A 22,794-nucleotide genomic window follows, 5' to 3' on the forward strand; every position below is an offset into this window, starting at 1 on the left:
ATTTTTCATTCCTGCTATTCCGTCTGTGTTAGTTGAAGATTTGTTTATTGTTTGAACAATCACTCCTTCTTTATTCCGCAGTTGGAAATAGGCCAACAAGGCAGCAAAGGAATAATGGTGTTAATTAAGACACCTGTTCTTCTCTGAATTCACTCACCTAACCGTTGCTTTCAATAACCCCAGAAAATTCTGCTCTACATTTAAAAACTGATTAAGAAACAGAATATGTTCAGGTAATGTGCTTGTAAAAAGAGCAAGCATTGGGGATGTAATGCCGTTAATCAGATTGACTGGAAACGTCTTTGCTGCTAAAGTGCAGGAGACAAGTTTGAGATCTGTCAAACCATGGGCCGGTATTGATGTTTGCACCACTTCAATCTCAAGCAGCACCCATTCACATCAAAGCACTGAACTGGATGAAGACCTAAGCAGTTTTTTTGTCTGCTGTGCTCTGTAGATTTAGACCTAAAATATACTCTATGCAAGTATATTAACGCTAATGCTTCTAGCTACTCGATTTCACGCATCAGTGCATCCTGGAATGCAAGTCCAAACATCTACGGTCAGTTTTCTCCTTCAGGTCAACAACACTGTCTTGATGGAGAAATAGTTTCTCATGAGAGAATCTTATAAACATAATAACAACTCTTTGTATTATCGCTATTCTGATAAGACAAGGATTAAAAATATGGTTTAAAGGGATGTATCACCCAAAAATGAAAATTCTGTCATTTAATTACCATCATGACGTTTTATTGAAAACAAAAGTGAAAATACTTTTGGTTACTGTTGAGTTCCATTGTATGGACACACACACCAAAAAAAAAAAAAAACACTGAGACATTTCTCTAAATATCTTGTTTCATGTTCTACAGTAGAAAGTCAGTCATACAGGTTTGAAATAACGCAAAGTTGAGTAAATGATGACGGAATATTCATTTGACGAGAATTATGCTTTTAATAGCTCCCTTTTTGGATACTAAGGTTTATTACTGCCAGATCTGTGCAAATATATATGTTAGATTAAAAAGTACAATTGCATATTCAAGTCACGTCGGATAGATTGTATTAAGGAGTTGATAGCATGTGAATGGCACCACAAAATTGTAACTGCGAGGGGGAAACTCTCGATTTTCTTTGAGCCCAGAGTTTCTGAGTTAGGGGTGTGAAAGTGAGAAAAATGGCAGACAATGAATTCAACATCTGTAGTTGATGGTAAATTTGTTAAAGTCTATAAAGTTTCATGTACAAAATATCATTGTTTTGTGGAATTTACGAATATTTATTTATTGTTTATAACAATTCCATTTACAGCACCTTCATATATTCAATGAAGTAAAAACACCTGATATGCATTCTTCATTTTGTAAAAGTCGAGTTAAAAAACCTTGCTGTATTTTTTCAAGAAAAGGTACGTCGCCATCTTGTTCTGATCAGTGTGATTTTGAATGTGCCTGACATCGTAAATTACAACTTCCCACGAGGACTTGAACATACAATCATTTCTGTCCCACTAATTTCAACAAACACTGAATGTTTAAATGCTTCCTCAAACTATTGGTCAGATAAACGGATCGTGCTGCCAAAAACTGAACAAATGTTGGGCTGAGCAATGTTAAAAGTGCAATGTTTACTTTCAGAAAAATCATACTACAAATGGATGACTGGTAGAATTTTTTTTTTTTACCATATTTTTTTTTAATTTTAAAAAGTATTTACAACAGGGCCACAAATGTAAAATGATTACGCTTTTATACATTTGTAGTCCTGTTGTAAATACCTTTCAAAAACACAAAAAAATGATGCTAAAATACTTTTTTCTAAAAAAAATAAAAAATACAAGCACTTGCATTGTGCACGAAGTATGTTTCTGACCATATTAAATGTCTGAATTAACAATGAATACCTTATTTGAATATGTCAGTCCAGTAGTTACATGACATGGGTGATCCTAGAACCGCCAAACCATCTGTAAATTTCCTCTAAACACCTCAGCATTAAACAACTCTGACACACAGAAAATAAACTGCTGCAGGGGTCAAGGACAACACAGAGGAAGCGCGTGAAGCTAAAGTACACACTCGGTTCGTGGCGCGGAGCATCGGTTTTCCAGCGTATCCATAGCCAGTGGGCATTACACCGCTTCAGATAAAGTCTTAGATAGAGGAAGTGGTAAGTACTCTGTGTGAACTGAGTTTGGGCTCGAAAACAGTGACCTCACAGATTCTAATCCCTCATCTCTCTTTGCATGCTTCCCTCTGAGAGGAACTGCCAGAGGGGAAAACTTGAAAGCTAAAGAGAGTGAGGGAGGGTGCGTGAGAAAGAGCATGTGTGTGTGTGAGAGAGAGAAACAGAGACAAAATGACATGCAAAGAGGAAAGAGTGTAGAGAAGCAGGGAAAAAAGCACAACAAAGTCACATCTAGGTGCTGGCTTACCTGCACTCAGTTCACAAGACGGGACGGTGAAGTGAGGATAGTCAAAGGGGTTGTGGGAGGAGGGTCCGGGCGGGTTGATCCAGCCGCTGACGGGTGGTCCGGGAGGGAGGAAGGAAGGATGGAGTGACAGGGAGCAGGGAGACGGGGAGGCCAGAGGGGGATATGAAGCACTAGTCCTCTGTCTTTCCCTCTTTATCCCTCTGGCACAGAGGCAAAGAGGCAGACACCAGTACCTGCAGCCACTCAAATAATAGGAGAGAAAAGAGTGCTCACATCCACACACGCTCCAGCACAGGGAGGAAAGAGAGAACGCCACTCCCACTCCTTCCCAGGACCCAATCGCACGCAGACTTCACTGGCAACGAATGGGAGCGCAGGCAGCCGGTGCCATGCCCTAGCCAATAAGTGCAATTGCTCATATCCAGTTGGAATAATTAGTCCGAGAGCAGAGCGGAGCAGCTTCCCTTCTGAAGGACAGACAAACGGGCGCACTTACCCAATAAGTGTGATTTAAGACCGCAACCGACATTAGAGTAATTAGATTGTGCCGCACTTAACCTAGCAGAATAACGCTGCATGCTCCACTGCAGATCTGGCAGAGGCGCAGGCTACACGGGATGGGCTTTGGAAAGGTGCAATGATGTTAAGCAGGCAGAAATAATGCGTATAGAGAAGGAGAAGGAATAGGAACTTTTAACACGGTGATCAATGCGCATGATTATCATGCAATGACACTTTCAGGCTTGGCGCTTCACTCCCGATATTCATAATTAGAGTCAGAAACGTAAAGAAAAAACAAGCTTAGTATCAAAAAATTCTAAATAAAATTCAAAGTGTTGGCCTGTTTTTTTTTTGTTTTTTTTTTATCATCATTATTATCATTGACTTATGGCATCTGACAGTTCTTAATATGCATTTAATATGCTAAGTCTGGTTATGCATATTATCACATACTCTGAATGTGATCATATTATCACATATCATGAAACTGATTTCATTTTTAAATGAACTGATCAAATACTATTACATACATTCACTACTGTTCAAAAGTTTGGGGTGCAATTTTGTTTGTTTATTTGTTGTTTGAATGAATAAAAATAAAGACTTTTATTATTATTAATTTAATCAAAAGTGGCATTATAAAATGTTACAAAAGATTTCAAATGAATACATATTTTATTAAAATAAATATTTCAAATGAATGCTGTTTTTTTCCCAAGTTTCTATTCATCAAAGAATGCTGAAAAAAAATAATGGTTTTCACACAAATATTAAAAAGCAACACAATAATAACAGACAATAATATGAAATGTTTCTTGCGCACCATTTCAGAATGATTTCTGAAGGACGACATTATTTATTGTAATAATATTTTACACTATTACTGGTTTTACTGTATTTCTGATCAAATTAAGACTTAAGTTAACTTAATTAAGACGTCTTAATATTAAAAAAATTAAACAATTGTGACCCTGGATCACAAAACCAGTCATAAGTAGCACAGGTATATTTGTAGCAATAGCCAATAATACATTATATGGGTCAAAATTATCCATTTTTCCTTGCCAAAAATCATTAGGATATTAAAGATCTTGTTCCATGAAGATATTTTGTAAATTTCCTACCATAAATATATCAAAACTTAATTTTGATTAGTAATAAAAGTAAGAACTTAATTTGGACAACTTTGAAGGCGATTTTCTCAATATTTAGTTTTTTTTTGCACCCTCAGATTCCAGATTTTCAAATAGTTGTATCTCAGCCAAATATTGTCCTATCCTAACAAACCATACATCAACGGAAAGCTTATTTATTCAGCTTTTCTTCTCATGATTCAAATAATTAACACTTATGACTGGTTTTGTGGTCAAGGGTCACAATTTATAAAATAATCTTTAAAAATTCAAAACTTTTGAACTGTAGTGGTTTTAAATATATACATCTAGATATATTCATTTAAATATATACATATGAAATATATAGAGAAATGCACCTTAAAATCAAGTCTGGGGTGGTAAATGTTGCCTGTTAATCAAAAAGTTAATTTCTGACTTTGCTCACACTTTCTCTGCATGAAACCAAAATCATAGACCCGGAACAGAGCTCATTTCATAAGACCTTTTTTTTTCTGTTCTCCAGATCAATACTCTGGCTCAGGTCTTGGCCTGAGAAATGATCAATGGTGAACTGTTAGAATGACGAATGTAATGCACTTCGGCCGGCACTATCCCCTTCACAGCAGGACTGATGTGGGGACAGAGATGTAATAATGTCCTATTAACAACCGCAAGGAAGGCACCTCTATACACTTTCAGGATGACAAAGGTGGTGCTCAAAGTGGCGAAACTTCTCTTAGCACCCGATTCTGCTTACGTCCGAGTGACCAGGCATTATTTCAGGGTCAGGGCTCCCGAGCCATTCTCAGTTTCTAAAAAGAGTACACACTTCTGCTCAGTGAATCTTGTGCAGCGGTGAAATCGATGCACCTATCAATATCATGCATCATAACATGGGCCGATATGCATAAAATGAGCAAGCATAAACCTATGATTATTCAGCAGGTGTTCGCAAACAGCTCTCGCAGACATCACATACATCAGCGTTTCAGTATTTACAAGTAAAGCAGCTTAAACATGGAGTTGACAGCGACAGTGAAATGTGCTATAGACTGTGGCACGCTACAGAGCGCAGGGCTTCCTCCAAGAGGACTGGGTGGGAGAGGAGGGCCCATAAAAAATGCATGAGCAACAGGAGGAGATGTCACATCGGATATGTTTCCAGCTGCAGAGATACTGGTGTGTGGAGAGCTATGAGAGTGAAAGGTACAAGTGAACTCAGGTCTAAGAAGAGAGAAGTGAGGGGAAAAAGCACTTAACTTCCACCACTAAACCTGCCAAAACCATTGCCGCGCTGTGCCAGCAATAACAGAGATTTAGACGTAAATCCATTGATGCACAAGCGATTTAATGGCTTATGTATGGCTTGATGCGTAAATATCCACAATCACTATAAAAAAAATAGTATTTATTCAGCCTGTATATCGAGGCTGTCATCACACTTACCGCCCCAGTGATTTACATTCAGTCTGAGACACAGATCTGTTTCATTATAAACGCATTTTCAACAATGGGGTTTTGAGCGCATGGCATACCACTGCCTTAGTCTACAATTTCAGAAACATATCTCATCAAATATTCATTAATTCTGGAGTACAATCATGCTTTAAATGTCATGCTTAGCAGGGGAGATGGGCACCGCTTAGGCAAGAGGATTTATAACATGTGGCACTTACAAGTGGATGTCATTATACTGGGGTTTGATGTCTTTAAACAGTGACTGATAATAAAAACAAACATATGTGGGCATCAAACAGAAATAAATAGCGGTTTTGTAGTTTTAAATAAAGCGGAATAATTGGTTATTGGCCTGTTACATTTTTAAGAATTACGATAATAAATACAACCCAAACTCTTTGGGAACATTTCTGCAAAATGATGTTGTATCGGTTCTTGTACGTTTTGTGACACTTTCAAAGAAAAATATCCTTCGTTGTTTCGTTGTGCTAAAAGCAATGTTTCGTTATGTTCATTTTTGTACATATCGCAGCATTTTAGAAACGAAATGTCTAGTGAGTGGCTCTACAAGATTAATGCTCTATCATGTTTAAAAATAACGTACCGCCTACACTAAACTTAACTGACAGTTTTATCGAAAGCAAACGTTAGATAAAATCTCATTTGTTGAAGCAAACATGCCATTATAGCTTGCTTCGACAAGTCTTAGAGTTTTTTTCTCGTGACTCATGTTTCACATGACTCGCTGCATTGCAAGAGCAATGCTGTACCAGGTGCGCTATCGAGCAAGTTTACTAAGTCAAAAGTAAGAAAAGCCATACAAATATAGATGATTATGTAATGCAAAAACATCAAAATGTATTACTTTACAAATTCTGCACTATGATAAATTTTTTAAAGTCAAAACATCTGCAAGGAACCATTTGAAAATAAACAAGTCTTTATTATTTGATCATCTGCCCTGTAATTAATTTGTGTGAACAGGAATAAAAGTTGTTGGTGCTTTACTAAAACTAGTGGCCATTTCAGCTGAACCTACAGTGAATTGTAGCCTACGTGTTTGGAATTTTGCAAAAATGTAAACAGAGGCATGGTTTTCCAATTGCAATACAGTTTGACTCTCATCTGGAATAAGTGACATGAGCTGATCAGAAGATGTTTGGGATTGGAAATACTAAAACTAAAACTTCTGAAAGTTACAGTATGTTTTTATCTCAAAACATAAGGGAAATTCCTAATGCTTTATTTAAAACACATTTTCATGGTCGGTAAAAATATTTATGGTTCGTAAATCACCTCAGTTAACATCCACTGGCGCATGAGTGAGACATAAAATTCATTTTGGACCCTTCTCATATGGTTTAGTAACTTTGACAGTCTGTAGATTGCAATGACTATGATTTCATTGTTAGTGCAACAAATAAGCCAATATTTTGCTCAATATAATTTTGAGTAATGAGGGCTATCATATTTCCATAGTCATTCTTGTGACATCTCATTTAAGCTGCATCTCATTGACAAATTTGGCACCTTCATATGCAAAGACGAGAGCACAAGATAGTAAATGAAGCAGCAGCATAAACCACCTCCATAAAACCAACAGCGCTCAGCGGCACAGCATCTTCATTTCAGTGACTCACAAAGACAGCATAAACACAGCACGTCTAACAGACATGGCTTTGCCTCCGCTACCAATGTAATTAAAGCCAACATCTTGTCCCGCTCTCGTATCATTACCGTCTGTAGACCATTTGGATGCGCTTTGTTATTACTTACTTGCTGCTAAATATAGATTTCCTGTGCCAGCGCTAGAGATTGCAGTCAGCTGCAGATTGTTCCCCGTGTTTGCAATCACAAAGACTTACGTGGACACTATATCACTCGACAGGGGTGCAACAAGCTCTTTTGGATCTGTCACCCCTTTTTGGGGGGTCAGTATAAAAAACTGATTGCAAAGAATAGAAAAAGAAGGCTTATATTTAGGATACTTCAGTGCTGTATTAACTGTTATGCTTATATATACTAGAAGTAAAAGCATGATTTCTATTTTATTTTATCAGCAATTTTCCACATTTTAGAATAATATTAAAGCAAAAGTATGAAATAACACAAATGGATGTGTAAGAATTAGTGATTGGCAAATCAACCAGCTTCATGAGGTGCTGTGCTGCTTTTCCCTTACTATACAGTCAAACTCATCCATAAAAAGTTAGTGTCGTAAAAAAAATAAAAATAAAAAATCACATGTAGGCACAATACATATTTATCCATAAAACTCCATTTAAGCTTGAGCCTGTATATCAAAAATACTGAGTCACGACTATATAGAAACATAAATGCAATCTTTTTTTTTACTGTGGAAACTGTTTGTCACATTTTAATCAAGTGAATTTCTTAGGTTTATTTTTCACTTTTCTGTATAGTCATATACCTTAAAGTCTTAAAGAAAGGATATTGAAGAAAGGCTTACACACAAAGGCTTACACATTGACCAGAAATACTTAAATAAGATAGATAGATAGATAGATAGATAGATAATAAAAGTTTTAATAAATATATAAAATGTTTTGAATTACTTATTTGAAACGGCAAAATTGATTAATACGTAATGAAGAGAAATTACCTGAATATTGTATCAACCTTGAGAGAGATGTAGGTCCTTTAGAAATGACAAAGATGGCTCTACACTGTATAGAAGCCGCATCAAAGCTACAAACACATTGCGTGGTTATAAATGTATTCACACAAATTCACGATCGCGAGAAAGAATTAATCACGCGCGATTGTAGCTTTGAAGAGCAAAAAGAAATAAGACGCTTATTATCGTGACCGAGTTGAGCGAATTCACCGTATAGAATCAGTTTAGGCAAATCCTCCGAGTTCCCAATTTACTGCTGAATCTTATGAATTATATTTTTACCTGATAACCATTCTAAATGTTTTGTTGTGGACTCGCTTCCCTCTGGTTTACGTAATGGTCAAGGGTTTAGGCCTAGGCTAGTTCAAAATCTGAATATCCATCACTAACCTTCAGACTTGCCGTGGCCCGTCAATTTTACATTTTCCAAACTAGATAATATGACAATGAGAACCATATAAAAGGCAAAATAAAGACTGAAGGGATGGAGAAAAAATAACACATGTTTTATATTTAACCACCGACGGCATGTCTGATTCGTGAACAAATTGTTCTATGGAGTCGTATATTTTTATTGAATAGGTTGAGCCTTTGAATCCGAATGGTCTAAATTATTAATTTACCATTCAGAATGAATCGGTCCAAACGGTTCTCAACATCAACAATTCACACTTAGGGGCTGTTTACACCTGGTCACGTCATGCGTTTTTTTTCTATCCGATCGTGAAAAAACAGGTGTAAATGCCCTCCGAAACGCATTCGAGACGGATATAAATCCGATCGCTCAAACCACTTCAGGAGGAGGTCTGGGCCGCATTCCAGACGAAACTGGACAAGTGTATGCATCTGGTTGTTGAAACCACTTATGCTAATTTTACTCCTCCCAAAATATTAAAATAATAAACGTGTGAGAGCGTTTTATGGCATGTTATAGTCAGATATGACAGCGCTAATGCAACAAGCATCACCGCGGATGAGTAGCTCAGTATCTCTTCAGCAAGCCGACGCGCAAACTGCCGCGAATGAAACTGAAAGTAAGTCGCAGAGGCGCAACACACACTCATCTTCATTAAAAGTGTCTGAGACTAACCTATCTTTCCAGTGCTGATGCCGCGCTCTCTCCTGTTGCGGTCTCTCATATTGAAATTAGCTGGTAATGAATAAAATGCAGCGCATATCTATTGCTTTCATTGATGTGAACTCCGTTAAATTTGCATATAGCGCGGGAATTGAAGAACGGATTTATATCCGTTTTGCGAAGACACATTTATGTGGCCAAGTGTAAATGGAAACGTTATAACAAATCAGATCCGATCAGAGAAAACGCATGAAGTGACCAGGTGTAAACAGGCCCTTAGAGAGCGGCTCTTTCAGACAAATCCGAATCGAAATGGGCGCTAAACTAAAGGGTTGATGAGGCGAAAAGTTACTTTAATAGTAGAAATCGTACAGATGAAACGAACTGCTATACTTTCTATATTAGTTTAAGTTAATTTGAGACACTTTTGCCTTTGATCTGAATAACAAAAAGTTACACTTTTTTTTTTTTAATCTAAATTGTTTTCCTGGGATTTCCCCTGAGGGTCCCCCTACTGCTGATGGGTAGCACGGATATGCTGCTGTTAAATATATCCGAATTTGCACCCATTACTCATTTGGAAGTTTCTGGGAAAAGATTTGTGCATTTAAGGACTTTTACCTTTGAATAAAACTTTGTCTTCTTTTGTTTCAGTACAGATCACAACAAAAACAACAATATTTAATCATAAAGACAGTCATCCTGCTGAACTCCTGCAGAGTTCCTGCTGTCATCCTGCCCTGTGACGATCCATATTCCATCTGAAACCATTTTAAACAGTACTCCTTAACAGCCATAGCATCTTAGTTATTTTTTGGCACACCATTTTGCTTAATTTTCACTTAATCAGCTTTCTCAAATGCCCATGGGTTATTTTACCACAGACTCAGTCCACCTGCCCGAAATGTTCGCCGAGGACCTTTAAGTCCTGAGATACAAAAGGGGCCGCTTCACCAGCTTGCTGTCAGCAGTCTCTGATTTGTGCCTTGAGGCCCTCTCAAGGCCACATCGCTAAATCCTATTGAACAGGCTGTAAAACCCTTCAGGCGGACAGAGAATCAGTGCAATAGGCACTGAGGAGGGATTGCAATGTCATCAAAGGGGCACGCTGTGCAATTTAGAGACATGCATGAATCAGGACTTTGGGGCCCTTTGCCATAGGTGCACAGAAGACATTTGCCGGAGAGTATTTCAGTGCTTCAACAGCATGTAGCAGAAACGCATAGTTTACAATTCCAAGCATTGAGAATGAAGAGCACTTAAGCTGATCAAAGGTGGCTTTTATGTGAACTAGAGGTAAGGATATTCACCAAAAGTCACTTAATCCCAACCTGACAGCGAGTTCTTCAAAATATTTGTTTTGATGTATATATTTGACTTTATGACAAATAGCAATTTTTTGGCGTGAAATACTCTTTTAAACATCTAATGATTGTGGAGAAAAATGAATGTCACAAATGAAAACAATGGGTAAAAAAAACCTTTATGAATTTAAAGTCTAAAATACATAATACTTGTGGGAGGAAAAATGTACCTTTATTTTTTAGTAATCAGTCAGTGAACAGTAAACACATTCATGATATGAAATGGCTTGTGAATGAATTCCGATATGTTAATATTGTGCATGAACAGAGGTTTTAACGAAAAAGATTTTGATACACAAGAACTAGTGCCAAAGTTATTGTGGCAAACAAAAACAAAATCATTTATTCAGTGCCTCTGAGACATGGTACAGAACTGGTTTAAAAAAAAGACTAGAAGCCCACAGGGTTGTACTGAATACATCAGTAGCACTACAGTGGATTAGGTGTCTGAAATTCCATATGGATAGAAGATAAAGTGTCTTCATAAAACACATCTGTCTCTTCCAAACAACACTGTCAGCAGCTGTTTCATCAGTGAAAAGCACCGAATGCAACCAAAGCCTCTGAAATGTCCAATGATTTATAGGACATGTAACCGCTATTTTTGAGTAACAGAATTTTTACATGAATATTTGTTTCAAAAATCTTGCAGCTTCCCCTCTTTACTTAAATCATTCACTTTGCTTTATCAAAACTTCTAGAATCAACCAGAAGTGCGAAACAATGACACTAAGAAGAATGTCCATATGAAATTTCACATTAAATCACAATAGAAAAAACACACAGTGATCCCATAAATGCAAGAGAAGTATTTAAAATAATTTTGTTTTGTACAAAAACTCTTTTGAACGATAAGTATTGAATTATTCAAAGCATCTTCTTTCCCACTTGAGCTTTTTCGAGAGAGTGGCTACAGTTATTTCGGTCTAGCACTTTTATCTGTGGAAGTATGTAAAAGTGCTCACTAAAATAGAAAAAAAGTATGGTTTACAGTTTCAAATCATATTTTAGCTCTCTTTATTGCAAAATAAATATTTTCTCTTTTTAAATCCTAAAACTAAGATGTCAGGTTTGCCCCTCAGTATCCAACAAACCTTGGATGAAAATGGAAATGGAACAGACAAATAAGTGGGGGAAAAAAAAAGTTACACAAAAAAATATAGCTAAAATTGGTTAAATATACCAATTAAGACATCTTCAAAAAATAAAACAACACAAATGACAAACAATTCATATACAAAATTTTATATGGATACAGTTAAAAACACTGCCTCAGTTGGCCTCACTTCTCTGGTTTAACCCCCTGAAAAATATGTGCCAATGCCCTGAGAGAGAGCAAACACCTCCATGTTCAACCTGCCTCTTTGGCGTTACGGTGAGGGAGCAGATGACTGGCAAATTCTCCTTAAGGCAGACTCAGTTCTTTTTAAAAAATTTTGTCATTTTCTTTTTTTTTCCATTCGTTAGATTCAGGCATCTACTGGAGCGAAACTGGGCCTGTATAAACGGTTGTGTCGAGTGTTCAAAGGCTCTTTAGGACGGCTTTATTTCTTGGATTGTGTCATGTAGCTGTTCTCGATGCACAGCACGATGTAGGAACCGGAGCAGCTGCTGGAGGTCTGCTGGAGGAGTTGGCCAGCCTGCAGAGACGAGGCCAAGCCTGTCACCGCACGGTCTCCGGCCCTCCACGTCTCACAGTAGTTATCTGTCTGTCTGTGACCCCTGCCACTGGACCCATGCCAGATCATCTTCTCTGGCCTACAGGATAGAGAAAGAAAAACAGTAATTTTAGGTGGTTTAAGATAGCCTCAGACTGCACTCAAAACCAGGAACACCTTTCCAAAATTGCAAAGTCAAATCGCATTGCCTGACTGTGGGATCAGGAAGCACAAGCTTTTAATCCATCAACTGGGAAAGTACATTTTATTTACAAGGTACGAGACAGCTACAATGAGTTCGGAGGAAGAGTCAATCATTGGACCAGCCAAAAATTTGGGCACTGAATCGTTGAAAGATTTAGAACAGAGCGACAGAATCAACATAAAGATAGAATGAATGACAGAATGATAGATAAAATGATAGAGTTAGAATGAATGATATAACAATAGATAGAACGACAGATAGATAGACAGACAGATAGATAGATAGAACGATAGAACAATAGACAGAGACAGACAGACAGACAGACAGACAGACAGACAGATAGATAGATAGATAGATAGATAGATAGATAGATAGATAGATAGATAGATAGAACGATAGACAGACAGACAGACAGATAGATAGATAGACGACAGACAGACAGACAGACAGACAGACAGACAGACAGACAGACAGACAGACAGACAGATAGATAGATAGATAGATAGATAGATAGATAGATAGATAGATAGACAGACAGACAGACAGATAGATAGACAGAACGATAGAACAGACAGACAGACAGAATGACAAACAGACAGATAGATAGAACGATAGACAGATAGATAGAACGACAGACAGACAGATAGATAGATAGATAGATAGATAGATAGATAGATAGATAGATAACAATATTTTATATTGCATTCATCTGTAGCTCCAGTACTCAGTGTTTTTTAAAGGAAAATGAAAAGTGACAGGATGCTCTGCTGAGGCCTCTGTTTGAAGGGTTCACAAGATCAGCCAAAGCTACTGGCACTCACCAGGCACTGTCCCGCAGGACATCTCTGCCATCAAACGAGTAGATAGGAGCATTGTCCTTCATCCTGCTCTCTGAGTCACTGAAGAGAGACTCCCAGCTTCTGAAAAGGACTTGATCCTGCAGAGGAGAATATCAATGCCATGAAACGATAAAAAAACATTCAAGGTCATCTAGTGAACTCATTGGGTAAGTCTGGTCTTGAAGAATTGACAAAATGATCCAAAAGATCAAATGAACACTCAGTGCCAGCACAGATAATTCTACAAGCCTGAAAAAGCAAAAAAAAAAAAAGGATGGGAAGAAAACATCTTTTCATGTAAAATGAATATAAACGGTTTTCACTGAAAACCTAGATTTAGTATCTGATCTGACAGTTTAATAATAATATTAATACATCATGTTGTTGTCTCCATTTTATAAAAGCAAATGGACTGTAGTGATTTTACAGTGGTTAAAGGGATTTTAGGCAATGTGCTCTGCCTAAAAACAACCCTTGAACAGGGTAAAAATCATTGTAATTTTATGGCTTATTACTTTAAATACCTTGAATTAATATCTGTATGAGTACACAACAGGGTTATTATGTGTTTACTAAAGCTAAAACCATAAAAAAAAATAAAAAAATAAAAATAAAACTATATAGATGTACATTAAAAGCTAAAAAAAACAAAAAATTTACAAAAACTTTAACTAAATGTAACATGAAAGAAGAAATTACAAGAAGAAATTCAAAATCTTAAACTATAATAGTATCTCATTGATACTAAAAAACACTGCTACACACCTTGAGGTTAACAATCGGTAATGTCTCTCTGTCAGATTTGCGAACGATACTGTAGAGATCCTGAAGTTTGGAAGACAGGAAGGCCCTGAATGTTCCCTTCAGGCCCACGGCCCGAGCCTGCTGGAAGCACAGGAAGTCTGCCCCACGGATGCCTCTCATGTTGCCCACTTGTGGAGAATTCAGGGCAATAAGATGCAACTGTACAGAAAATGAAAATGGCGTCAAAAAGGAAATAAACACAGAGGACCTGTGTGAATGTTGTGATGAAGTTGATGGAACTAACCCCTGGTCCAGAAGTGTGGACGTGGCCTTCTGGTTGATTGACAGGGGGGCTAGGACGGCGGGCTGGAGTGATGGGATTCCTCTCTGGTTGAACGGGGTATCTGTGTGGTTGTACAGGATCAGTGTACCTGTTATCAGTGTTGGGTGGGTATCGTGGGTCTGGGTAACGGGAGTCAGGTGGATTGGGGTTTCTATTCTCTGGCTCCCTCCTTGGAAACTCAATCGGCGGGTGCGGTGGAGAAATCTGCTCTGCTCCATTGTTAGCTGTGTGGTCTTGGGAATAGTGAACAACAGGGGGCGGCTGGACCGCTGCCACTTCATTGTCCTGAGGAAGAGCCAACAAGCTAGTCATACCTTCAGGAATTGATATGCACATCCACTAATTCCAATCTCCTTTGATTAAACTGTGGGTGCTTATTTGAATGTTAAAGCATAAAAAAGAGCTTTATTCGCACTGCTTACCAGATCTCCATAGAAGGGTTTATAATCTCCAAGCTGCAAATAAAAGGAAAACTGTGTTAAAATTTGAGAAGACATGTAAAAAAAAAAAAAAAAAAGTAAAAGAGTAAATCCTTATACTGTAATGTTTTCCTTAAAAGTCAATAAAAATAAGAATGCATAAAATTATGAAAAAAATCTAGTTTAAAACACCATGTTCCTAGTAATATGGGCATTCATGTTGATTTTCTGTCTGAAAAAAAAAAAAAAAACTTATGTAATTTTATATTATCATACCATAATTTTGATTTAACGGCTCTAACAATGACAATTGGTGTGACCAACTAAAAAAAAAAGATAACATTTTATTACACCTGGAGTACATTTGAGTGTGCTTAAATAACTTCTTTCCAAATAATAAATAATATAACAATAATAATATAGCTGCCAGCAGCGATGACAAGCCCAAGTCCCCAGTGTCACCTCCACCCCGATGGCATCAAGAAAACAGTTTGGTTGCTGACTTACAGCAATGAAATTATCTTTCTATTTTCCAAAAAGACTTCAAACACATTTTTAATATTTTTTAAATTTATTTACAATTATTAAATATGATTAAGTTTTTGTGGGGTTATATCACATGACAAACAGAACAAATCCTGCCATGCCATAAAAATGTCAATTATAAGACATTTTTAATGAACTTACTGACCCTGACAGTCATGATATTTATGATGTCATGGTATAGTAACTGTCATGACTTAAATATCATTTCCTGTTTTATGGTTTACTTAAAACAAAATCTGTATGTTGGTTTTACAACAACATTAACTTTAATTTGGCAGACAATTTTTTTTCAATAAATGATCATTATACAAATGATTATCAAAGTAATTTCATGTATGAAATGCATTTTTTTATATATTTTTGCAATAAATGAAAAGGTGTGAACAAAAATGAGCACAATACCATCACTTGTTTGACACCATCCCGAACTCTGAGGTAGAGATCGTTTCTGTCCAAAATGTAAATCAAAGCACCTTCAGTCTGTCTGCGTGCCGTAGCCATCATGATGTCATAAGACCTCAGTAAAGTCACCTGCTGGTACATTTAAAACCATGGGTATGATTCAAGTATAAAGTATCAGGTGTGTATTCATATACGCGCCATTAGTACTTTCTTTCAATGTTCCACTCACCCCAGATCCAGTGCCAGGAATTCCTGGTGGGCCGGGGGGACCTGGAGGTCCAGGAACACTGAGTGCTAAAATAAACAAAAATCATACAACACTGTCTGTTATTTAAGTTCCTCAAAAATATTCTGTTGGTTAAGAATTGTACCTATTTTTTCTTACGTGGTCTGTAGGCTCCTGGCAATGACGGTGACCCTGGAGGACCAGGGGGTCCAGGAGGTCCTGTGTTTCCTGGTCGACCATCATAACCAACTCCAGGTGGTCCTGGTGGGCCCTGCGGTCCAGGGGGACCTCTGATAGAGTCTCCTTTAGGTCCCTGGAAAAGATATCTTTGATGAGACCATCCATACATACAGTAGGTAAGTGCTCAATTCAGGTTGTGTCTAGAAATACCCAATAATTCTTACAGGAAGTCCAGGGTTTCCTGGTGGTCCTTGTACAGCTCCAAAACGAGGGTCATAAAATCCACCTCCTGGCTCTCCTTTCTCTCCTTTAAGACCGGACTCACCACGCTCCCCCTTCATCTCATTCTGAGGAAACAGATGCCATGTTTTGCATTGGGAAAATCATAATCAAATTGTTTCATCAATACTTTCATTTAGAGAAATACATACCTTTAGGGCATATATATCAAAGTTAGAGGAAAACCTGAGTAAAAATGAGAGAATATTGCATTAAATACATTAAATAACACAATAACTTTTACAATGATTTGATAATGATATCAAGCTAGTAAGCCAGGGTACTTTAGCCAGGGAGTCACTAAAATTTACAGAGGCCGAGACAGTCTTGTTATTCCCGCCTGTATGGAAGCAGAATAATGACAATAGTTTTTGAAACATAAAGCATGCTGAATTCCACAAATTGAAAAAAAGATGCATTGCAATTAACAGTGCTTGCATTTTAATGCCTTGTATTTCCAAGGCTTGCATTTTTAGGTCCTGAAATTTAACATAGTTGTTTATTTAAGCTGTGAATATTTCAATTCAAAATATTTCACACACATTTTCATAATTAAAAATTCAACAATTCATATTCACCTTCCAGAATTCACTTCCAAAATATTCAATCTGTTTAAAAATACGATGTATAATATTCGACAGGCAAATTTCAGTCATTTTATTTCACTTTCCAAATTCGCTGCCACACATTTAGTGGTTAAAATTCGGCAGAAAATTCAGTGTTGCACATCCGGGAACCACAGGAATAGCAGTAGAGCACCGATGCATGATCTCCAGCTGCTGTCAGCCGCTCACCAGCAGGTGGCGCAAGACGCTGTTGATGAAGGCCATATGTGGATCAAGTCACTCATTTACAAAAACTGATTTGCAGAAATGGAGCTAGCGCTAGAAGTTTTGATTATCGGGGCCAGTATAAACATGTAGAAACGCTGATTGTGTGTATGTTTAATTCAACATTTTCGCTGTTTCCCGTAGCCTACATATATGCAGATTTCTCTACCACAAAGGAGATTATAATGCTCTTTTACCCAACGCTGAAGTACAGAACTAACATTACATCTGAGGAAGACAAATATTGCTTTCGGTTGCTTATTTCTGTAACTCTGTATCATGGCTTGTGTGACGCTGTGCTGTAATACTGGGGTTCCCCTCATACGTCACACTCCAGGATTCCCCAACGATGCATAACGCGCCTCAGTGAACTAATACAGTGATATAAGACCTCAGATCTCAGAATACACTTTATTGATGATTATGCAAACTATATACAGGCATGCAAATGAGGTCAGAAGAACGCAATGCGCTGCATTTTCGTTGCTTTCCCTTACCACTGATCTATAGAGTCGACAGTCCTACAAAGATATCAATACCACGATTAGTTTTAACAGTAAGCAACCACTTTATATCAACATAAAAAAGGAGTTCAAAACCGCCTAGGTGTATTTGTGCAGCAAATGTAAACCTGAGAAAGCATTGTCGCGCTATCGCACCCAAGGGGCCGTCTGACAATTCCACCGACTGGGTTAAAACGTCCAATGTATTTAAATTAAAACGACTTTTAACATTTAAAATAATAGTCAAATTGTAAAGCTTGTATTGCTCATAGGGATTTACTACAGATGAGATTTTGCCAATATATATACTGTATGTACAGTACACAATTATTTACATATAAAAGATCCCTGGTAAGGTTTTTTTTCATGTTCCAAAGGTTGCAGTACATTGCTAGATACAAAACAAATGTGTGATCGTTATTACTGATGTTGGTAATTGTTGGTAAAAAAAAAAAAAAAAAAGGGGTTTTCATGTTCCACAGGTTGTAGTATGTTGTGAAATTTTGCCAATATCTCCCTTACTGTATGTACAATTCACTTTTTTTCATTTTTAAAACAAAAACAAAAAAATCTGTAAGACCTCAAAAGGAATTGTTCATTTTCCAAAGGTTGTAGTATAAAATATTGATGTACTTTATGTACAATGAGGAAGATATTGACAAAATTTGGTCACTAGTAACATACAACATTTGGAACACGAAAAATCCCATTTAGGTGAATTAAAAATTCTTAAAAATATTTGTGTAGTGTACATACTTAGGGAAATTATTGTCTAAGGTGAGTTATTGGCAATATATATTTAGTCAGTTTGAGTAAATTATTAATTTACTGTAAACATTCTTTTGAATAAATTATTTGAATTTAATAATTACATTTAAATAATTTAGTAAATTATTACTTCGTTTTGTACTGTGAGGTAAATTTGCAGACGGTCCCTAAAGCAGCCTAGGCGAATATGCAGTGAATATCAAACCTATAATATGGCGCTTGGTTTTCTATGGGAGAAAAAATGGTTTGGTGAAACTTGTTGGTTGTGGGCTCATCTGCTTAAATGTACATAATATACAGTAATATATTTTATTAATTAGATGCTGAATTTAATCATTTATTATCACTGAGGCAAACCGTGTTAAGTGTTTTCTTTATGGGAAATGTTTAAAGTGCAATTTAGCGCGTTCCGTAACTTGTGTTCATATCTGCATCTGTTTGCATCATCAGTAAGATCTGAGTTTGGTCTTTTAATAGGCTTGTTTGAGATGAGCAAAATCTGCGCAGAACCGATCACCGCGAGATGCATGCCGGTTAGAAAAGTGTTTTTTTTTTTTTATTAAACATATAACATTCACAGGGGATACAGTCAAAGCAATAAAATACATACACAACCAGAATACAAAACAGTAAATACCTCGATAATAGCAATAACAAAAAAGAAATATAAAGAGAAAAACAAATAAATAATAGTTGCCATAAACATCTTTTAAAATAAATAAATAAATAAAAAATGTCAGAGTTATGTCCGCCTTGTCATGTCATGCTGACATGTGCCAAAAAACTCTCGTGACGGCGAGGTGGCTGTGTCGGATTGAGCAGTCGCGCGCAGTTGCTCTCCACCGACTGCGCTGATCAAAAGCATGATGGGAAACGACTGACTGACGACACAGCTTAATGCTCATTGGTTCAGACAACTGTGATGCTACGTTCTCTGCTAAAATGTTTTTTTTTTTTAATCTGATTTCATGTGATTGTGTATTTAAATTATGCTTGAATATTCCCAAACACTACAGCGCGATCTCTGTGTGAGATATGTGATTGTTGTCATATTTCTATAAAAATCTAAAATACATGTTTGTATTAAAGTAGAAATGCATGATAAATACACCTTTCGTATTGGATTAAATAGCAATATAATAATCAAAACTTCTAGCGCTAGCTCCATTTCTGCAAATCAGTTTTTGTAAATGAGTGACTTGATCCACATATGGCCTTCATCAACAGCGTCTTGCGCCACCTGCTGGTGAGCGGCTGACAGCAGCTGGAGATCATGCATCAGTGCTCTACTGCTATTCCTGCGGTTCCCGGATGTGCAACGCTGAATTTTCTGCCGAATTTTAACCACTAAATGTGTGGCAGCGAATTTGGAAAGTGAAATAAAATGACTGAAATTTGCCTGTCGAATATTATACATCATTTTTTAAACAGATTGAATATTTTGGAAGTGAATTCTGGAAGGTGAATATGAATTGTTGAATTTTTAATTATGAAAATGTGTGTGAAATATTTTGAATTGAAATATTCACAGCTTAAATAAACAACTATGTTAAATTTCAGGACCTAAAAATGCAAGCCTTGGAAATACAAGGCATTAAAATGCAAGCACTGTTAATTGCAATGCATCTTTTTTTCAATTTGTGGAATTCAGCATGCTTTATGTTTCAAAAACTATTGTCATTATTCTGCTTCCATACGCCTGCCATTGGCCCTGAATGTCTAGAAACAGCAAGAGTAGTAAATTGTACCTGGTGATCCTGGAACACCAGGAGGTCCCTGGTCTCCTTTCTCTCCTTTCGTAGCTTAAGAAAACAAAACAACACATTGTTCAAAGTTGTTGAATTTTGAATTTTGACATTTTAACTAATTTCTGTTAAAATCAATATGAAATGCAGTTCTCAATCCATTTTTCTCCTGTAATGTTGAATATGTTTGAGCAAAACAAGTCATTGAAAGGGAAATAAAATGTAGGTTGGGACTCGATTTTATCCATTGGGAAATATTTGGACCAAAGTGAAGTTCATTACATCAGCAGTAAAGAAAAACTGTTTAAGAGGCAGAATTTTTGTGTCTTTTTTTAGAAACCATTCACAGTTAAATCATGTACAGTAAGATCATGAAAGTACTTTAACAATGTAAATAGAGTACATTTTGATTTCACGTTGACTTTAAGGACCTTATGACAAAATATCTTTTGATTATCTGCTGTGACAAGAATGACTGTAACAACCTACCTGGCCTCGAATAATCTTCATATCTCTGAAATGGAAAAAGAAGATTGCAAATCATTGCTGTTGCAATCATGACCACTTCAATTTAACATATCCAGCATATGGAGCTCATTTTGCAACATTTCACGCATGAATTACAGCTTATTTGACACAAAGAGCACTTACACCGAATCTGTCCAAGGGCACAGCGGGTCCAGGGGGACCAGGGGGTCCTGGGGGACCAGGAGGACCCTTGAAAAGACACAAAATAACTTAGAACTTATCTATATAACAATCAACGAAGGAACAAACTGCATTTATTTTCAAATTCAAGAGCTTGTGGTGTACTGACTGCGTAGCTATATCCAGAGCCTGACCCTGGTTCTCCCTTCTCTCCTTTGTATCCGTTTACACCTGGACGGCCCTTCAGCCAGAAAATGAATTAATTAAGTACACAGTCAGTTAAATATACTGTTGTCTGTCAAGAAATATTTTTTGGATGAAAGTTGAGAGACTTACGGGTCTGCCTGGCATTCCAAATTCACCTTTCAAACCAGAAGGTCCAGCTGGACCCTGAATAAAATGATTTATGACTTAGATGTTGCTCAGACTGTTCCAAATATATGATAGTGTTAACTTTTAACTTAAAAACAAAAAAAAACAAATACAAACATACAGGAGGTCCGACTGGTCCAGAAAGCCCTCTCTCACCCTACAAAGAAAAAAAAAAAACTAATTCATTTTGATGTACAGTACGAAAATGTTTGTACACCTATTTAATCTTTAATATTTTCCTCATTTTTGAATGTTAGTTAAGTCATTCAAAATATGAAGAAACACAAATGGAACTTATATTTATTTTAATTATTTAGTGACCAAAAGTCAAAACTGTATGTTTCCTGGGGCCTCATTTATAACCGTTGCATATGCATAAAACCTGCCCTGAAAAAGGCCTATGCAAAAGGTGGGATTTATAAAAAAAAAAAAAAGCATTTTTTGCAAAAAATGCATACAGACTTTTTTTCCTGGAGAGAGAAAAGTAATGAAGTAAACAACGGTTTTAAACTGTTTTCATTTCATCATATACATTTACATTAAATATTCCACTCTCATTAATGGAGATAAGCACTGAAATTACATAAAGTCATTACGCAGAAGTTAAACATAGCCTGTTTGTAGTGGATGCACTTGATTACTTTTCCTGTGGTATGTTATGTTTTAATGACAGTGAGTAGTGCTATAGGTGCACAATAATTTATCTTTAAACTAAACTGCACATCTCATGTTATGAGAAAATAGTTATGAGTCAGATGCAGTGCCCTTCACTAATATTGAAACCCCTGGTAAATATGAACAAAGGCGGCTGTGAAAATAAATCTGCTTTGTTGATCTTTTTGATCTTTCATTCAAAAAATTCACAAAAATTTTAACCTTTCATTGAAGTAAAACAATTGAAAGTGGGGAGAATATCTCATGATGAAATAAATGTTTTTCCCCAATGCATGTTGGCCACAATTATTGGCACCCCTAGAAATTCTTATGAATAAAATACTGTATCTCTAAAGTATATTCCCATTCATATTTACATTTTTTAGCACACAAGGGTGACTAGGAGCATGAAATTATCTAGCCATGACTTCCTGTTCCACAGGATTATAAATATGAGGAACACAAAGGACAAATTCCTTTGTCTGTTTCCAAAAATCTGTTTGGTAACCATGGTAATTTCAGTTAGGACCACATTTAAGACAAAAGCTATTACAGAACAGCATATTGGGGTCAGAAAGCCTTAAAAAATATATATATATCAAAACAGCCCCTACATCACCACATGTTGTTCGGGAGGGTTTCAAGGAAAATTCTCCTCACTCATCCAAAAACAAAATCCAGCATATTCAGTTATCAGACACGACTGGAACTTCAAATAGCACTGGCTTCTATGGTCACATGAAACTAAAAAAAAGAGATTTTTGCCAGCAAACCCACCAGATGAGTTTAGTACAAACAGGGATAAAAAGTACCCCATATCCACGGTTAAATATACTGTTGGA

General features: G+C 36.7%; 2 protein-coding genes across 18 annotated transcripts in view; both read right to left on the reverse strand.

The window, feature by feature from the left end:
- Positions 1 to 3,031, reverse strand: part of pcbp3 (poly(rC) binding protein 3) — a 73,135-nt gene extending 70,104 nt beyond the window's left edge. For 3 of the 11 annotated variants that reach the window (XM_058786789.1, XM_058786798.1, XM_058786799.1), the window contains exon 1: positions 2,438 to 3,025. The gene's annotated coding sequence lies outside the window, so the exon portion shown is untranslated. Of the gene's footprint in view, positions 1 to 2,437 lie in introns of all 11 variants that reach the window. The other 8 variants (XM_058786795.1, XM_058786793.1, XM_058786794.1 and 5 more) reach the window with 6 other exon arrangements.
- A 7,710-nt stretch (positions 3,032 to 10,741) lies between these two features.
- The window catches only part of col18a1a (collagen type XVIII alpha 1 chain a), an 80,866-nt gene continuing 68,813 nt past the window's right edge, over positions 10,742 to 22,794 (reverse strand). For 3 of the 7 annotated variants that reach the window (XM_058786772.1, XM_058786771.1, XM_058786770.1), the window contains 16 exons: positions 21,420 to 21,455; positions 21,263 to 21,316; positions 21,096 to 21,167; positions 20,930 to 20,995; positions 20,768 to 20,792; positions 20,280 to 20,335; positions 16,585 to 16,617; positions 16,378 to 16,500; positions 16,133 to 16,286; positions 15,977 to 16,041; positions 15,748 to 15,879; positions 14,803 to 14,835; positions 14,342 to 14,665; positions 14,059 to 14,256; positions 13,276 to 13,391; positions 10,742 to 12,349 (listed from right to left, as the gene is read on the reverse strand). In XM_058786772.1, coding sequence (XP_058642755.1) covers positions 12,136 to 12,349; positions 13,276 to 13,391; positions 14,059 to 14,256; positions 14,342 to 14,665; positions 14,803 to 14,835; positions 15,748 to 15,879; positions 15,977 to 16,041; positions 16,133 to 16,286; positions 16,378 to 16,500; positions 16,585 to 16,617; positions 20,280 to 20,335; positions 20,768 to 20,792; positions 20,930 to 20,995; positions 21,096 to 21,167; positions 21,263 to 21,316; positions 21,420 to 21,455 — 1,701 coding nt within the window. In that variant the 3' untranslated portion in view covers positions 10,742 to 12,135. Of the gene's footprint in view, positions 12,350 to 13,271; positions 13,392 to 14,058; positions 14,257 to 14,341; positions 14,666 to 14,802; positions 14,836 to 15,747; positions 15,880 to 15,976; positions 16,042 to 16,132; positions 16,287 to 16,377; positions 16,501 to 16,584; positions 16,619 to 20,279; positions 20,336 to 20,767; positions 20,793 to 20,929; positions 20,996 to 21,095; positions 21,168 to 21,262; positions 21,317 to 21,419; positions 21,456 to 22,794 lie in introns of those variants that run through there. The other 4 variants (XM_058786767.1, XM_058786773.1, XM_058786766.1 and 1 more) reach the window with 3 other exon arrangements.

Source organism: Onychostoma macrolepis, chromosome 09, assembly GCF_012432095.1.
Source record: "Onychostoma macrolepis isolate SWU-2019 chromosome 09, ASM1243209v1, whole genome shotgun sequence".
Classification (NCBI taxonomy): domain Eukaryota; kingdom Metazoa; phylum Chordata; class Actinopteri; order Cypriniformes; family Cyprinidae; genus Onychostoma; species Onychostoma macrolepis.